Source organism: Pangasianodon hypophthalmus, chromosome 30, assembly GCF_027358585.1.
Source record: "Pangasianodon hypophthalmus isolate fPanHyp1 chromosome 30, fPanHyp1.pri, whole genome shotgun sequence".
NCBI classification, from domain to species: Eukaryota; Metazoa; Chordata; class Actinopteri; order Siluriformes; family Pangasiidae; genus Pangasianodon; species Pangasianodon hypophthalmus.
The window spans coordinates 9,080,589-9,098,805 of NC_069739.1; the positions used below are offsets into that span (position 1 = coordinate 9,080,589).

The 18,217-nt window shown below is 38.8% G+C and overlaps 1 protein-coding gene across 2 annotated transcripts; it reads left to right on the forward strand.

Moving 5' to 3' along the window:
• The first annotated feature begins 1,248 nt into the window (after positions 1-1,248).
• On the forward strand, positions 1,249-18,217 carry phactr1 (phosphatase and actin regulator 1). Of its 2 annotated transcripts, none has more exons than XM_026917550.3 (13): positions 1,249-1,441; positions 10,467-10,631; positions 10,746-10,826; positions 10,964-11,068; positions 12,431-12,634; positions 12,768-12,996; positions 13,278-13,489; positions 15,293-15,449; positions 15,552-15,607; positions 16,222-16,283; positions 16,521-16,661; positions 16,799-16,875; positions 16,960-18,217. In XM_026917550.3, exons 1-13 carry the CDS (start codon positions 1,321-1,323, stop codon positions 16,973-16,975), a joined length of 1,626 nt encoding a protein of 541 aa, XP_026773351.1. In that variant the 5' UTR covers positions 1,249-1,320; the 3' UTR covers positions 16,976-18,217. The 2 variants fall into 2 exon arrangements, with proteins under 2 accessions (XP_026773351.1, XP_053087872.1); XM_053231897.1 differs by having other exon boundaries at positions 10,470-10,631.

Sequence of the window (18,217 nt, forward strand, 5' to 3'; positions counted from 1 at the left end):
GCCTGACCCATCCTGATGCTCTACTTCTGGTTGGAGTTCTCATCGGGTGAGTTCACTCGCTGCTGCTGGGGCCCCATATGGACGGCCTGAAGAACCATTTGGTTTGCTGGGGATGGTGCCACCTGGGGGCTGTGGAGATGGCTTGGGGATCACATATGGGGAGCTGTACTGTAATAGCTTGGGTCTGCGATTGCTGTAGTGGCTTTGGGGCTGCAGTTGCCACGAGCAGCTTCGTATTCAGGACTCCATCAGTGGACAGTGGATAGATTTTAACCAACCGGACTTCTTGCAAAAACTGTGATGAATTTACTGGTTGCAAAATTGCACTATTTGTCCATGTAGTACACAATAGAAGGGATGTATTTATAATTGCACTATCCGTTGCACCCAGATGAGGATGGGTTCCGTTTTGAGCCTGGTTCCTCTCAAGGTTTCTTCCTCATATCATCTTGGAGTTTTTCCTTGCCACCGCCATAAATTCACAGGGATAAATTCACATATTCACAATATTATTTCTGTAAAGCTGCTTTGTGACAATGTCCATTGTTAAAAGCGCTATACAAATAAAATTGAATTGAATTGAATTGTCAGAGAAGATTATAAGTAAAACAGAGAGACAGCTATCTGAGGTTTATTTTTATTTTTTATTTATTTATTATATATATTTTTTTTAAACAGCCAGATTTTTTAACAGCATGGAGACACAGGGTACCTATAGCCACAAAGAATATTTTTTAGGATATTTTTGGCAAGCTGTCTCTGATATCAAATTGCTGTTTTGTTTTTGTTTTTTTGTTTTTTTCCCCTTTTGAGAAACAAGCCTTGGATAAAGCTCAGGTGCAATCTCAGCCTGAGTCTGCTGTTTTCTTGAGCCAAATCAGCTGTCATGGTCATCATCTGTCTCACAGTGATTCTGGTACAGCTTGTGTGATCTCAGTCAGTGATCCAGGGCCACGTTTTGGTTTATTTTTGGTTTTTTTCCAGCCTGGGAGCTCGGTAGCAGTCCTCGATGATGCTGCATGAAGCTGCTTCTCAGACTTGACGTTGCTGGGAATCTGCTGTTCTGGTTAATCCACGTTGTTGGAGAGGGGCGGGATTGGTGCTGGTGCCTTTCACTTCCTGAACAAAAAAGGGGTCGCCATCTCTAGCTGGGTATAATTTTAGTAATATTTACATCCCCTCCCACCCCGTTCCTCAACCCCTAGCCCCCCCACCGATCCCCCGCCCCCGTCCCTCCCTCCCTCCCTCCCTGCTCCCTGTGTCTCGGTATCTCCGGTTCCTGCTGTCGGTAGTGCAGCACTTCTGGGAGCGCGAGGCTCAATGGCGGCGCCTGTCAAGGAGGACGATGTTGATGTGGACCGGCGGCCCATCAGGAGAGCTCGATCTAAGAGTGACACCCCCTACCTCACCGAGACCAGGCTCTCATACACCCTACAGACAGGTAGGACGTGCAGCAGACTTGTAGGTGGAGCTATGTATGTGTATGCATGTATCTATGTATCTGTATGCATGCATGCATGCATGTACTGTATGTATATATGTATGTATGTGCGCGTGACAACACCAGAGCCCTTCTAGAAAGCCTTCAACATGTGTAATGTCACTTTGATTCACTGCAGGGTTGAGGCTTTTGCTGTGCGTTGCAGTGTTGGTGTGGAAAGATCTCTCCCAAACAGTGACCCAGGGGTTTCATTGTAAAGCATGATGCATTTACAGAGCAGCTGTGTCGTGACACAAGAAGCTGTCCAGGTCTGACAGCATTGCTGTGATATGGCATGGTCTGACAGAGCAAGTTTTCTAAATGCCTGGACACTGACCATGATTCTTCTGCATCATCCTGTAAAAATAAAAATAATAATAGGAGAATAAATCACTGCAATTTGAGTGAAGGTGAATATGCAGGGGAAATAGGCTACAACCTGAGATGACTTTAGTCGATTTTGATTCTACAGTGCCTCCTAGATTCACGCCAATGCCCGGTTATTGCAGAAGAAATCCTATATCCTTCACGCCCATGCCTGACAAAACTATGGTCAAACCTATTGGATTGTTTGCACCAAATGGTTACATCATTAAAACCATCCTCAAACCTGCCTGTAACCAGGGTTGCCATGGTGATTTGACATCCATGTCTTACCAAACTTCCAAACCTTTGCTGCTGAGATTTTACCAAACTCCTCCCAAAAAAAGAGTGTTTTGCTGCATTCTGTGACTTTTATACAGCCAACGTTCTCAAATGTGCACATGGTAAATGTTTTGGCTCTTTATTTAAACCATAAATTCTCTGTAACACCAACAGATGACATTAGGTCAAAGTTGACATTATTTATAGGTCTAGTTGCTTTTGAGTTATCAAGGTTTGGATTAAACTCATTTAATGCAAGTGACCTGTCAGACAGGGTAATAACTATAGGAACTCAATAGATTATAAGATATAGATAATGTTAGGTTGTGATTTCCACCACTGTAAAAAAAGAAAGAAAAAAAAAAAACTGGCTAAGCTTCATGTACGACTGGAGGTCCTGGATCCCAATTTGAGAACTTGCTGTAAGCAGTAAACCAAGAGCAAATATACACTATACGGCCAAAACAATGTAGACACCTGTCTGTTGTACCCATATGTAGTTCTTCCCCAAACTGTTGCCACAAAAGTGAAAGCACACAATTGTCTACAATGTCTTTGTATGCTGTAGCTTTAAGATTTCCCTTCACTGGAACTAAGCAGCTCAAACCTGTTCCAGCATGACAATGCTCTTGTCCACAAAGAGAGCTCCATGAAGACATGGTGTGAAGGTTGGAGTGGAAGAACTCGAGTGTCGTGCACAGAGCCCTGACCTCAACCCCACTGAACACCTTTGGGATGAACTGGAACATTGACTGAACCCCAGACCTCCTCACCAACATCAGTGTCTGACCGTATAGTGTATCTTAAATGTATTTATGATTGAAAAATATGTAACGTAGTTCGAGGGCTAGTTGCATGGATGAAGCCGTCATCAACTTTTATCATTTATCATTTTAAATAATGATATTTTATCAACAACAACAAAAAAATCTTTCGATTGAAATGGATTCTATTTTTTTCTTTTATCTTTCTCTATCCCTTTTCTCAGCTAAACTTAACCAATCTCAGTAAACTATGAAGATTCTCTGCTAGCATTTCACATATTTTTCTACTTTGACTATAAAAAAAATTTCAGTATAATATAAGGTTAATGACATTAGTCTATTTTACTTACCTATAGGAGCGTTCTTTAAAATGCTTGTGCATTAATGCCATACTGCTATGAAAGGCCATTTCAGTTTGAACATTATAGGTCTTGCTTTTTTGACTGCCTTCTTGTTGCTGTCATGATTTAAAGTTCCAGTTGTACAATATGCCATTTCTTTTGTGGTGCTTAACTGAGCATCAGGGTGTTTTTAGTTCATATGTGGGCAGTAAAAAAATGATCGTTGAGCATAGACAAAGAGCACACAGCCAATATGACTGTTTTTTACTTATATCATTCCTTTATTTCAGAAGTTGTTTTATCAGAAAGAAGATAGTACAGCTTAATCTCTAATCTTTTTGTTTTCGAAGCTTTTATGCCTTGCATTGCAGCCTTACTGTCTGATATTTTAAACCTGTAAGTAACAGTTTTTCTTCCTGTTGATAATGCTAATTGGTCGATTAGTTTCATACCTGGCTGTGTGTATGGAAGGAAACAAATATATGAAAAGTAGTCTTAAAATGAGAGAAGTACAGGGAAATTTTGAGCCTGAATCAGAGAAGAATCAGGATGGTTGAGATATTTCTATACTATCCCTGTGTTTGATGATGATGGTTAGCCAGAGATTAAAACTACTAAAAGCCAGAGATTAAAGCTGAATCAACTTACTGGGATCATTTGTGTATATTTAAACATACACTCGGTGACCACTTTATTGGGAAAACCATGCTCTTAGAACAGACTCATGTCTTTGTGGCATGGAGTCCACAAGGTGTTGGAAATATTCCTTTGAGATTCCGATCCATGTTGACATGATTGTATCATATAATTGCTGCAGATTTATCATGCTGCGAATCTCCAGTTTTACTGCATCCCAAAGCTGCTCTATTGGATTCAGATCAGGTGACACCAGAGGTCATTGAAGTGCACTGAACTCATTGAACCAGTTTGAGATGACTTGTGCTTTGTGATATGGCACATTAACTAGAAATAGGCATTATAACACACATAAATTGTTACCATAAAGCGATGCATGCGGTCAGCAACAATACTGTGTTCCAGCTGGAATTCAAACAATGGCTCGACTGGTATTAAGGAGCCCAAGAAAACATTGCCCACACCATTACATTACCACCACCAGCTGTTTCTGAAGTACTCAGACCAGCCCACCTGGCACCAACAAGCATGCCATGGTCAAAGTTACATATGAGAACACATTTTTTCCCCTATTCTAATGTTTGATGTGAACATAAACTCAAGCTCTTGACCGCTATCTGTGTGAGCTTATGCATTGCACTGCTGCCACATGATTGGCTGATTAGCAGGTGTACAGGTGTTCCTAATAAAGTGACCAGTCAGTTTCTCTCATAATTTTACCCCTATTGGTTAGTATTTTAATCTGTCTGGCTGTAACTGTAAACTAATTATGAGTTAGCAGGACAGCTACCCGTGCATTTAGAGCGTTACAACGTGCATCATTATGGACTAAACAATGATTTACTAGTTATATTAAAGTAGCTTTCACAAAATTCACAAATGAGCTGTCAAAATACTGGTGTTTCTGAATATTTATGGCCAGTATATTTTAACATTATTATAAAGTATTTTATTCTACACGTTATAGTCATCCATCTCATGATTAAGACCGACTTATTTTGTAGCCTTTGTTATCAATTAAAGAGCAACTCTGGCAAATGTCTTGAAAACTGTACTAGCAGAGTTTACAAAAGAAAGTGGGGGTTTTAAACATCTTGCTTCGGTTGTGGTACTAAAAAACTATGAAGACAACTGATGCATTGTTCTTAAACCACAAAATGTCATGGGTTCTGAAATCCTGTTGTTTTTTTTTTCTGGTTTTTCGCTTTTTGTTTCTCTTTCATATTTTTTGTAGGCTTACTTTGTTTTCCTGAGTGCAACGTACAGTAATCAGAAATAATATTGAGTGCTGAGTAAAGAGAAAATATCTCAAATATAGCCAAGTTTATCTAGTATTTCCTCTTAGAAAATGACACTTAACTGAATATAAGATTATTAAACGTTCCTTTTAAATAATTTTTTTTACTAATTTCAAGCTTTGAATCTATTTATTCTATTGGCAGATAATTTTACTTCTTTCTAGAAATAAATGCTTAAAATTAACAAAATTATCTGCCTATAGAATTTAAAGCTTGAAATTAGTAAAAAAATATCTAAAAGTAAGTTTAATAATCTTATATTTGTTTAAGTGTAATCTTACAATAGGAAATACTAGATCATTTTGACTAATGACTACTTCAAATATGAAATTAGTAAAAATGTTTAGGTTTAAAAATCAAATATTTGGTTTATTGTAATCTTATAATGGGGAATACTAGATAAAATTGAAAGCTTCATTTCTGTCATTTCTCCTTATGATGCACAAATTGTTTGTACTGAACCATCAGATTAGTGTTCACATGCTTTACCATTATTTATACCATTGCACTATTGAATTCTCAGATCTGCCTGGTCAGAAGGTGTTGATTAATTTTGTCTAACAGCACATGTCTGTCTTTTTATATTAATGCACTCATTCTAGTATGTTATTGTTTCGTTAGTAACAGCTAAAACGTAGGGACTTGTATGGAGGATGCACCACATAATCTAAAGCTAATAATAAACAGCAAGTGGTCTGGAAAGTCAGTCCAAAAGAAAGACAAGGCAGAGCAATGGGTGAAGGACCACACTGCTGCCCTGGAGTGTCACCTCGTCGAGGCAGTAACTAAATTAGGTGCTGATGCCTGATCAACTGGATGACACAAAGAACTAGAACAGATGGGACAACATAAGGATTCTCACCTTACTGGAGGGGTTAGAGCAAGAGAAACACACCAAATTTTTGAAGACATGTCCGCCATCCATGCTCAGGCTTATCAGAAGGGGCGCATCAATCATGATCGTGCTCATCAAACACTAGGGCCACGAACGGTTTGTCCCTGGCGGTGAATATCAAACTGGTGACCTCAATTTATTTGACACTTAGAGGATCTTGAGCCCTAAAGAGAAGGATTTCACAACATGACTCATCAAGAATTGATTATCTCTTTAATTCGAGATTTGGCCAAAACATGCTATCACCTTTCTGTCACGACCCCTCATCACCAGGGGCGTAGCCAGACTTTTCACAGTGGGGTGGCCGGGTTAGACCAATGACCTGAGTAAGCTTCCCATCAGACATAAAAGGCAAACACATAAGAAACATTTTTGTCATTTAGCAAGCTACAAAAAAGGTCATAGCTAATGTAACATTAGGCTACATCTTATGATGTGCACTAACATTACAAACCCAAATGTCATTAGCTAGCTAATAACGAACTGAAGAAATACAATGTTATGACTCCAAATAACAAATATTCCTCCGAACACTTGCCACAGTCCAGTCACAGTAGTAGTTGTTCAGTTTCGCATTATATTACGTATATGTTAACTGCACTAACAACAACAAGAACAATAATAATAATGTGTTACTGGGGTGGCCTTAGCTACGCCCATGCTCATCACTTGTGGCTTAACTCTGCCTTATATATTAATCCCTTGTTTCTGGCAATGTTAGAGGAGTAATGGATTTTTTTTTCCTGTTAATGATCCCCCTGATGTATCAGCATCAAGTTTGTGGGCGTGTGCAACAGCTCAAGCATAGCTTCTTCCCTCAGGCCATAATAAATCTCACAACAGCAGGCATTAAGTGATGCTGGCTTTCCTTACCTCAATACGTGGAACTTCTCTATGCAACTGCAAATACAATGTAAAAATACTACTTATGGATCTTTTTTGCACTCTTTGCTGACATGCAATCATTCTTGTACTTGCACTACATTGTATGTATTAGACCATACAACATAATCTGCACTATAAACATTACATGTAGTCTCAAAGTTGTGCAATAGCTTTTCCCCTTTTATATGCAACTGTCTACTTATGTTCTTGTCTTGTACTGCATGTTTTCTCCGTATATTTATTGTATACACTTTATGTTAGCTGTAGGAGCCTGCTCAGTGCTTGACAGTCTCCTAACACAGAGAGCAGAAGCCTCTATCTTTTATACAAAACACAGATTGTGTGAATCCGCTAATAAACCAGGAGGATTTCTAACTCGCTTGGGTAAGAGTAGGACTGAATCTAACATAATTTCACCTAATAATCACCTAAAGCTAGCACAGGAGTTGTTAAGACTCTGTAGACTCTCCATGATGCCAAAATATTCTGAAGATTGGTGGAATCTTCTGATACATTGTCCCTCCATAAAATCCACATCTTATTTTGCTTTATGATGGATCCTGATCTGTACTGTGAACATTTGTCATTTTACAACATTACATCCTCTTGACTCATTGCTTTATTACCTATTTACCTTTGTTTCTTATGAGACATTATGTATCCTCCTAGACTGGGAGAAAAAACATTTCTCAGTACTGGTTTGATAAAGGAGTGAAAATAGTCAACAATCTGTTTTGGAATAGCCAAAATTGAGACCCCGTGCCATCCTGTTAATCCACTTTTATGGATTTCTACAGGTTGTTTACAATTTTCAATTTCCAATTTCCTGTTATTCAGCACGGTTGACTCATTTCTATTACATTATCAGTGCACTGAGAACTTTATTTCAGGATTTTATGAAATGCTACAATCTGCAGGCCCAAGGATAAGGAGTGGGCTATTGCCTTTGAGTCCGTAGATAGTCTAATAGAAAGTCAGTACTCATTGGATGCAGTGTACTCCTGAGTTCCTCAAAAGTATTGATCCCAAATAATCCCCTCTGTGTGCAAAGTGGAACAAAGAGGTGTGTTCATTTTTCATCTGCATTTGGCCATGTCCTGTATTAAATAATTACTGGCATTTTGATTAGGACTTAAAAAGGGAGCCTTGATTAGTTTTGCTGAACATCCTAAGTCTAGATTCCTCTCTAACAAGCGCACAATGCAAAATACTGAGCAAGTTACTTATTAGTAAGCATGTGTGTGGATCAAAGCTAAGCTCCTACTATCACCCTGTAACAGAGGGAAATATTTAAAGCATTTAAGCTCAACTCTTAAAGCAAATAAGACACTATTTATAAGGTACAGCAGCCTTAGTCCTAGTGATGCTGCAGGCCTTTTATGTAACAACCATAACACATTTATTTAGTGCCATTCAAGTCTTTCTAAGCAACAGGTGAGGTGCAAAACTGTGGTTGTGTTTCTGGTTCTTTTTTTTTTTTTTACTTTTTTTTTTTTTACACATTGTTTATTGTAACTGAATAATGTGTCCAAGTCCGTGCCCTGAACTAAAAACCTTCTCATGTGCTGAAATGTCAGTAGTGCTGTCATTATTGTTCCTTATTATGTTTAATAATTCTATAAAATATATTTTTTTTAAAAATAACATGCAGTGAGAGTGTTCTTCATGCTCTTTTTATTCCATCTATATGCGTAAAAAGCAAAAAAAAAAAAAGAGCACTGAAGCTGGAGAAACAAAATTTCTATTACAGGTTATGTTTAATAGAAGCAGTGTTTTTTTTTTTTAAATTACTTTACATTAGAGCTTAACGTTCACACTGGCAGTTGATACTGAAAGCCACATCCTGTAGGCTACACCACCCTTCCACAGTGAATTTATTACATGCCCAAGCTAAAGGAAAAAGAATCCATGTCATCACCTCTTTCTGAGATCATTTTCTCTTAAAGAACATGAAGGAGAAAGATTACAGTTAGAGAAGATAAACAGGGTGTACGTAATCGTCTGTATATTTGAATGGAAAGGTCAGATGTCCCTGTATCTCTGTAGCTATCCCTGTGTGTGTGTGTGTGTGTGTGTGTGTTTATCCTTTTATTCCAGGGTATTAGGTAAGAGACAGTTTGCTAAAGAGTTTTGGTATTAGGTCAGTAAGTCTTCTGCATGGTTGTGTGTGGACCCAGAGGGCTGTGAAGGCAGAGGTGGATGATAGACACTCTCAGGCAGGAGGTCTGGTACCTGCAGGAAGCCTCTGTTCCTTCTGATCCCTGGGTGTCTCTCTGTTGTGTATGTGTGTGTTAGTGAGTTAGAGAGAGAGAGCACAAGAGAGAGAACAGCTAATCCCTCATGGTGTGTGTGTATGCTCAAACGATGCTAATCACTGATTCACCCAGGGTGTTTGTGTGAGTGTGAGGTTGCATATGTGTAATCCAGTGTACCAGACAAATAACCGTCAACTTCTGAGTGTGTTCTGCCATCAGTAGGGGTGGAAAATATACGAGTGTCTCTAAAGTCCAGTCACAAAGACTCACTTCTAAGTAATTTATATCATTGTTCTTTACTTTACAGATTATGTATAGTCTTTTTCATTGGTTTATCTAATTTTGTGATGTTTATGTGATGATTATATTTATTCATTTTATAAAATTGTGACATGTTTTTAACTATCTCATTATTCAAAAGCATTTGGAGCTCATAAAGAGTATAGTATAGCTGTTTTGTTTGCTATATGTGATATACATTGAAGTGTGTTCTGCTTAATGTAATGCACAATAACCTTGACATTTTAAAGAAATAAAAATATGTAAATGAAATCTTTCAATCGTTGCTCTATACAATTGACTATTATTAATCAACATTGCTGTCCAGAAGTTTGTAGAGACCTGACTAGGACACAGTATGTGGTTGTTGATCATCTTATTCCGCAGGCATGGCATTAATTATAGCAGGCTGCCAGTAATGTCTGATTTTTCAGTCAGTGAAGTGTACAGCCTTTGAGCCTCTCAGACAGAAACAAATGAATTGTTCCTTCACAGAACAGTAATTTATTCTTGTTACTATTTCTTCTACTGCTATACATCATCCATCATTATCATTATTATCAGCTTCATATTTATTAGGTACAATCTAATATATAATTTCAAATAATAACAACAGCAAAATGTGAAGTATAGACCTATTAATTCGTTAAAACAGTTAAGACATGCCTCCTTTGCATATTTAATTTTTAAAAAAATCTTGGAAATTTATCATTTAGAAATTGTGTATAAAATTGTGTATTTATTTTTGTGTATAAAATGTGTACTTTTGGCAGTTTATTTATTTATTTGTAGTGTTTACTTGTGCATTTATTTCTGCAAATGTTAATGTGGAACACTGTTAAATGTAGATCATTACTACGGTAGATCATTATTACAGTAAATGTGTTATAAATCGATAAAGGCAGATCTGGGAAACGCTGCTTTAGATCCTTTGACTTTTCTATACTTTTGATCTTGTACACTGTCTATTTACGTTTCTCCTTCACAGCAGAGGGGGCAGAGAGACTAGCTGCAATGCGTTCTGATTCGCTGGTGCCCGGCACTCACACTCCTCCCATTCGTCGGAGAAGTAAGCTAGCAAGCCTAGGACGACTCTTCAAGCCATGGAAATGGAGGAAGAAGAAGAGTGACAAGTTCAAACAGACATCTGCAGGTACACACACACACACACACACACACATTTAAATTATGCCACAAATAATAGCAGAAAAACTCTAGGCACTATTGGCATTTGCTATTGTGTAACAGATTGATGTAATTTCTTTAGTCTTAGAGAGAAAGATGTCTACACGGCAAAGCAGAGAGGAGTTGATCAAGAGAGGAGTGCTGAAGGAGGTCACTGAGAATGGTACTGACAAGCATACATTACAACACATCATAATCGCAGTAATGCATTCGTTATGCATCATTGTTAGAGCATCAACATGGTGCTAATATTTTCCTCAGATTTTGTCTGGTCATCTGTCGGTATTTCTCTTTTTCTAGAGGAGCTAGCAGTGGAGAGTGAGCACATGTGCATGTCTGAGTTGGACAGACTGGCAGTTATTAGCCCTGTATCTGAGGCCCAGGAAACAAATGGAGAAGGAACAGGTATTTAAATTCAGAAGGTTTTCAACTCATTGTCAGGCATTTCACTGTAAGCACTACTGTAACTGTCCTTTTGTTCGTTTACTTCCCATTAATATACAGTGGTTATAAAAAGTCTACACACCCCTGTTAACATTGCGGTTACTGTAATGCAAAAAATGAAACCAAGATATAATCATGCCGGATCTTTTTCCACCTTTAGTGTGATATAGCAACCAACAAACTTCAAGTGAAAAACAAATAGGAAAAAAATAAGAAAATGAAAAAACTTAAAATAGCTTGGTTGCATAAGTGTGCACACCCCTTCGCTAATGCTTTGTTAAAGCACCTTTTGCTTGTAATACAACACTCAGTCTTTTTGGGTAAAAGTCTACCATCTTTGTACATCTGGAAATTGAAAATTTTATTCCACTCTTTCTTACAAAAATGCTCCAGATGTATCAGATTCAGAGAGGATCTCCTGTGCTCAGCCCTCTTCAAGTCATTCCATAGGTTTTCCAAAACGTTGATCTTCTTCATCTGAAGCCGTTCCTTTGTTGTCTTGGAGTTGTGCTTTGGGTCCTTATCATGTTGGAACATGACATTTTTCTTCATCTTTAGCTGTCCAACACAGTCCTGCAGGGTTTTGGCCAAAATACATTGCTATCTGGAGCTATCCATGATTACCTCTGTCTTGACTATAGCTCCAGTCCCAGCTGAAGAGAATCAGCCCCATAGCATGATGCTGCCACCACCATGCTTCACCATGGGTATGGTGATCTTTGGGTGATAAGCTGTGCCAAAAATATCTTTTAGAATTAGACCCAGAACATTCTACCTTGGTCTCATCAGATCATCACACCACACATTTTGCCACATGGTTACGTTAAAGGTGTTTGTATGTATGTTTTGGCAAAATTTAGGTAAGCATAGAATTTTTTTGAATTACTGATTGATACCTTTTGACCGTGAGATCCTGTACATGCTTTGTAAACTTTTTGCAGGCCATGGCTTCAGCAGTCGGATAAAAACAGGTGAATGATAGTTACGTTTGAACATGAGTTTGAATGTGATTGGTTAATTCTAAGCACAGTTACATGCCCCGTTATAAAAGGGTGTGTACATTTATGCAACCAGGTTTCTTTTTTGCCCTAAAATGTTTCTGTTTGTTTTTCGCTTGAATTTTATTGGTTGCTGTATCACAGATAAGGTGGAAAAAGATCTCACATGATTTATCATGGTTTCATTTTTTAAAATCACAAAAACCTGCAATTTTAACAGGGATGTGTAGAATTTTATATCCACTGTAACTTCCAAATCCAATTAAGGAATGTGTATTTCATCTGCATTTTACTTCTACTCTTGTTTTTGTCGTTACTGGTACAGAAACTCAGTTGTCACAGTTGTCAGGGGAAACAGGGGTGTGTCTATCAGGCCACACCCCAAAGCCAGCTCCAGCCACGCCCCCTGCAAAAGGCATTCCACTACCAAGTGATGGCATGGACATCCCCCTGACCAAACCATTAGCGCTAAAGCAACCACCTGCCTTACCTCCGAAACCATATAGCAGAATACCCAACCATTTAACAGGTATACACCTGTTAAGCACATAATCACACTTTTTCTTTCTCTTCCACTTCCCGACACACCCCCACATGACTTAAATCCTTTTCACTCTCTTGCTCATTCACGCTTAATGCTTGATTTCTTTGTTGTTCTCTAGACCCTTTAGGAAAATTCTCCCCACCACTTCCCCCCAAAAAAGTGATGATCTGTGAGCCGGTGCCCTCTTTCCAGCTCAGATACCCACAACCCTCAACCATGCACACACACTCCCTAACCCACACACACCCTTTGCAGCATACCACACTCCCGCTTTCCCTCCATCCCCCGAGCCGCATCATCGAGGAACTTAACAAAACTCTTGTGTTTACCATGCAAAGACTGGAGAGGTGAGTGTAGGTGCTTTGGGCTTGTGTTTGGATTTACAAGTTAGATATGGTTGTGTGTGTGTGTGTGTGTGTGTGTGTGTGTGTGTGGGTTACAGTGGTAATTTAAGGATTTTTGCAAAGATACTATTTTTCCTATATTTATTCTCTCTACTATTGTTTAATGTAAGACTTTTCGTAATTTTTTTCTTTTGCACATTCTGCCTTGGTACATGCAACACTGCCCCCTAGTGCACACATTCATGTGTCAATCAGCCCTAACTGCTCTGCTCCATGGTGTGCAGTTCTGTACTGCAGGCTGTACCATCAGTGCAAATGGAGAGTGAAGAGGAGAAGGAGAACAGAGCTGCAACGCACCAACTTCTGCCCAGTGCCCACACTTTCAACGCACACCCCACCAACACGCTCACACCCAGCACACGCATGTACATCCCACCCACGCATGAAGACGAGGAGGAGGAGGAGGAGGAAGAAGATGATGACTCTTTATTTACAAGTATGTGGCTACTTTCTGTCAGGCAGTGATTCAAGTCCAAACTTGACTTTATGGAAGTAGTATACGTATTTATTGAGTAGTAAGTCAGTCTAAGGCCAGAGTAATATTTGCTTTTAAATATGCTTACACAAGATGGTTTCCTGCATTCTTTTGTTACAACAGTTGTGCATGTCCAAACAAATTAACACATTTTTGCATAGTTGCATTCAAACAAACAGAAACATAACTTTATAGGCTTCAGATTTACAATCTTTTGTATTAAAGTCATATATCTTCAATTTTTTAGTACAAAATGTAGTGAAGTTAGACAAACCTGAAAGTACACTTTCAAAAATGTAGATACTTATGCCATTTTTATTATACATATACTTTTAAAAAACCCATGCTTTACATTTTTTTAATCCAAGATATCCGCATGGCATGTTTTAACCTTGACCAATATATATATATATATATTAGTAATTAGTATATATAAATAAGATATTAAATACCATTAATACCATTAATTACTTTAAATTTGATCATTTTGCCTTTGAGATAGAAAAGGAAAGAGATCCAAATATGCTGTTCAAAACTCATGTAAAAACTCATAGAATGTTTTTATTATATATCTTCCCAATAAAATTAGATTATTAGTTAAACTAGTCAACATTAGTATCACTGATAAATAAATATGAACTTTTGATCAGATGTACCGTAGCAAAGGGAATAGATGGTATTGTTGATTAACACAAAACCAACGTAAACATTAGCGAAGTATGTGCAACACGACGGAACTATCCTTTCCCTTTTTGTAACGACATTAGTTTGATAGACATCTATGCTGGCACCATTGTTCGTAGCTTCCTCAACTCCTGACATCTTCACGGTTTACTTTGTTATTCAAAATCAGTGGGAAAGGTCACAAAGGTATTCTGATGCTGGTGAGCTATGTTTTGGTTCTGACCTGCCCCCTGTTGGTCAGAGCTTTTTTTTTTTTAATCCTCTAGAGGCACCAAAGGTGTACACAGGCGAGTATGTGGAAAAACGCAGCATGCCTAATCGTTATGAAGCAGAGTGAGTTTAGGTAGGGCCGTAGTGTTTTTTGGTAGCTACGTCATGTTAAATATTTATCACAATACAGGAATGATGATGAGCTATAGATTGGAATGGCACACACAATTTTAAAATTTAACATTTCAATTTTATGTTTATATGCACCAGAAAATAAAATTGTATATTTAAATAATTTGTCATGAGCCAGTCTCTGGAACGCTGGGAGAATTCATTCCAGATTGGACACTAGTCCATTGCAGGACACCATGCACACACTCATTCACACATATGGGCAATTTAGCGTAACCAGTCTGCCCACTGGGATGTCTTTGGATGGTGGGAGGAAATCAGGGAACCCAGAGGAAACGCACGTGAACATGCACAACACTGCACAGACAGTAACCCGAACTCAGGATCAAACCCAGGACTCTAGAGCATCACTGTGCCGCTCTGTTTTTTAATGTACCAGATGCACACTTTTCGATCGAATTCTTCATCTAGATCTCATCCAAAACTGCAAAAGCACACTAAGTAGTATACTTAAATAGTAATTACACCAATAGTGTAGTGACATACTATTTAGTTTGGTAGTATGCAGGTTGGGATGCAGCCCAAGTATTCATCAATTTGAGGTGTGTACAGGACAAAAAAAAAAAAAACACTCCCGAAGGAATTTTGACCAATCTCTCCCGTTCCTGCAGACCCTCTGTAATGCAATGCAACGCACAGACTGACTGTGTGTGTGTGTGTGTGTGTGTGTGGTGGCAGGTAGTCTGGCTATGAGGATCCTGAGGAAAGACTCGCTTGCAATAAAACTGAGTAACCGACCATCAAAGAGAGAGCTGGAGGACAAGAACATTCTGCCCATGTTGACAGACCAGGAGAGACTGGAGTGCAGACAGCAAATTGGCACTAAGCTCACACGGTTAGTGACTATACACACACACACACACACACACACACACACACACACACACTCATCACCACTACACATAGTATCTACTAATATCTGTTTCTCTGTTTGTAGGAGACTCAGCCAGAGACCAACTGCAGAGGAGCTAGAGCAACGAAATATCCTAAAACGTAGGCAAAATGGACGAAAAACACACTCATGCACACAACTCTATGCAAAGGCTCAGCTACTAAACAAGAGCACTAAAAACACTATATTAAACTCCGTGTGAGCCCCTAGTTAGTCAAACCCTTCAGTGAGAAGATACAGGTGTATCAGAGCAAGACACAAAGGCACTGAGGCTCCTGAGTGACACAAAAAAAGTATTCACCCGATCGTCCAGAGATCGCGAGGTCAAATCTCGCCTAGAGAGTAAACTTGGACATACTGTTTCCACCATGTTAATCACAGACACACTAGCCAATCATGTGCACCTGTAAGCTTATGTAAGTGGAAGAGGGTCAGACTGCTTAACACTGGCCTATGACACCATGTTCGAAAAGATGCAGTTGGCTGGCTTCTCGTGTCTCAGAGGAAGTGTTCACCTTTACCCTCCCCAGATGGAAGCTGTCATATGATAGGAGAGAGCTGGCTGGTGGGAGGGAATTGGCAGGTGACCAAATTACGGAGAAAAATAGGGGGAAAAAAAAGATGGGCACTGTGGAGCACTAACAAATATATTATATATTAAAATGAAAATAAGTAGACAAATGCACCTCTCCTTCAACTTCTCTTTCTCTGGTAGCACGAAATGAGCAGGAGGAACTTGAGGAGAAAAGAGAGCTCAAGAAAAGGCTGTCACGGAAGGTGAGATAATGGGCTTTTTCATGAGAACAGCTATAACACATCAAATAGTAGAGTATAGTATAGTAACATAGCATTGTCTGAGTAGGGGTTAAACTAGAATTGTGAAACATGCTAATATTTATTTGTCTGTAACACATTAACCTGTCTTTCTAACGATGCTAAGCTTTCTCTACTGGATCAGTTGAGGCTTCCTCTGATTATACCTTTCTCTCTCTCTCTCTCTGTCTCTCTCTGTAGTTGAGTCAAAGGCCAACAGTTGAGGAACTGAGGGAGGCGAAAATTCTTATTCGGTTCAGCGATTATGTGGAGGTGGCTGAAGCTCAGGACTACGACAGACGGGCAGACAAGCCCTGGACCCGCCTTACTGCTGCAGACAAGGTCAGGCAAACAAATAAACCAATTTCCCTGAATTGGTTTCCCTGAATCAGTGTTTTTTTGGAACAATATACTTTTCCAAAAAAAAAAAAAACTCATTCTCACCAATCTTTAGCGTTATGGTTTTTTTTCCTTCTCAGGCTGCCATAAGGAAGGAGCTCAATGAGTTCAAAAGCACAGAGATGGAGGTGCACGAATCAAGTCGACATCTAACCAGGTGATCATGTGAACGCATGCATGCCAATGCTTACTCCCCCGCCATAAATTCATGCTCACCAGCGTTCTTACTTCTTATTTCTAGGTTTCACCGACCATAGTGCTGATTGCTGAGCAGAAGCACAGGGCATTACCAATGACAAATTCACCTCTGGGATGTACTGAGTCGAATGTGCTGGGATCAAACTGTGCAAGGATTGGGACTAAACGCAGAGACTATGTTGCTATTCTGATCTGATATCAGGAGAAGAAACAGGTGCCCAAGTTCCCAGGATGACCTGACCTGCCTAGATTCACCAATCCCTGACCAATTTGAACTGTCATGAAGTATGTGTGTGTATGTTCTGGCTGAAATTTTAAATATTATTTTGTGCTCTGGCAGTACACTTAAATATTCTGTACCAGTGTTGTTTGATTAAATTTGTGCACGCGGCCCTGTAACTGGTCATAAACCCATTTTTGTACCCATGTAGGTGTTAAGCAAGAAAAACATGCAAACATAAGAGAATCTTAATATTCTAAGAACACAAAAATCTTACAATTTTCAATATTTACTTATATACTTTAATATACATTTTGTTTCCATGTTCTGTCTATCTGGAGTCATAATTTTTAGCAGTGATGACTAAAGCCTTTTTCCACAAACAAAACAAAACCAAAAGAATCCAGACCTTTTCATCTCACTCTGGCTGTAATGAGAGATTTTATGTTTGACAGTTGCACCAAATAAGTGACAGAACCAAGCAATAATTTGTCCGCGTCCTGAATGTCTGGTTTTGACACGTCTTGAGATTTGATTGTAATAGTGAGTATGAGGCACTTGCATATGAGCAACTTCCAGCTCCTTTTTACTGCTTTCATCTGAAAAAGGCTCCTAGCAATGCATACTTTTTATCTTGATAAATAGGGTACTCTGATGAAGTGCACCTCAGTGGGTTTGAGGTAGTATTTAGAACACACTCCTGTCCGTCTGTGCTCTGTTTACATCCGTTTACAAGACGGAGGCCAAAAATAATGGTTCTTCAGTGATTGTGACGAAACAAAAATAATTGATAACAATTCATTTTGCTTTTTCTATTGTTCATTCTTCCTATAAAAATTGGTCAAGGTGTACAATGTGTCACAATATATTTTTAAATTTTCAACACTGACTTCATGTGGATTTCGATTGGTGTGTTTTGTTTACAGTCTTGCCCTAATGCTCCTCTCCTGCTGCTATTAGCTGAGAGATTTAATGAAAGGAGGAGGTGCATGTCTTGTTCTACCTTTCTTTTTTTTTTCTTGACAATGTATGCAGTTTCTGATGTAAAGATCACTTATTAAAAAGATCTGTTTGAAATAAG

Coding starts and splice junctions, on each gene's coding strand:
- phactr1 (XM_026917550.3), top strand. CDS start 1,321: ATGGCGGCGCCTGTCAAGGAGGACGATGTTGATGTGGACCGGCGGCCC. Junction 12,635..12,767: donor AATACCCAACCATTTAACAG/GTATACACCTGT, acceptor GTTGTTCTCTAG/ACCCTTTAGGAAAATTCTCC. Junction 13,490..15,292: donor TGATGACTCTTTATTTACAA/GTATGTGGCTAC, acceptor GTGTGGTGGCAG/GTAGTCTGGCTATGAGGATC.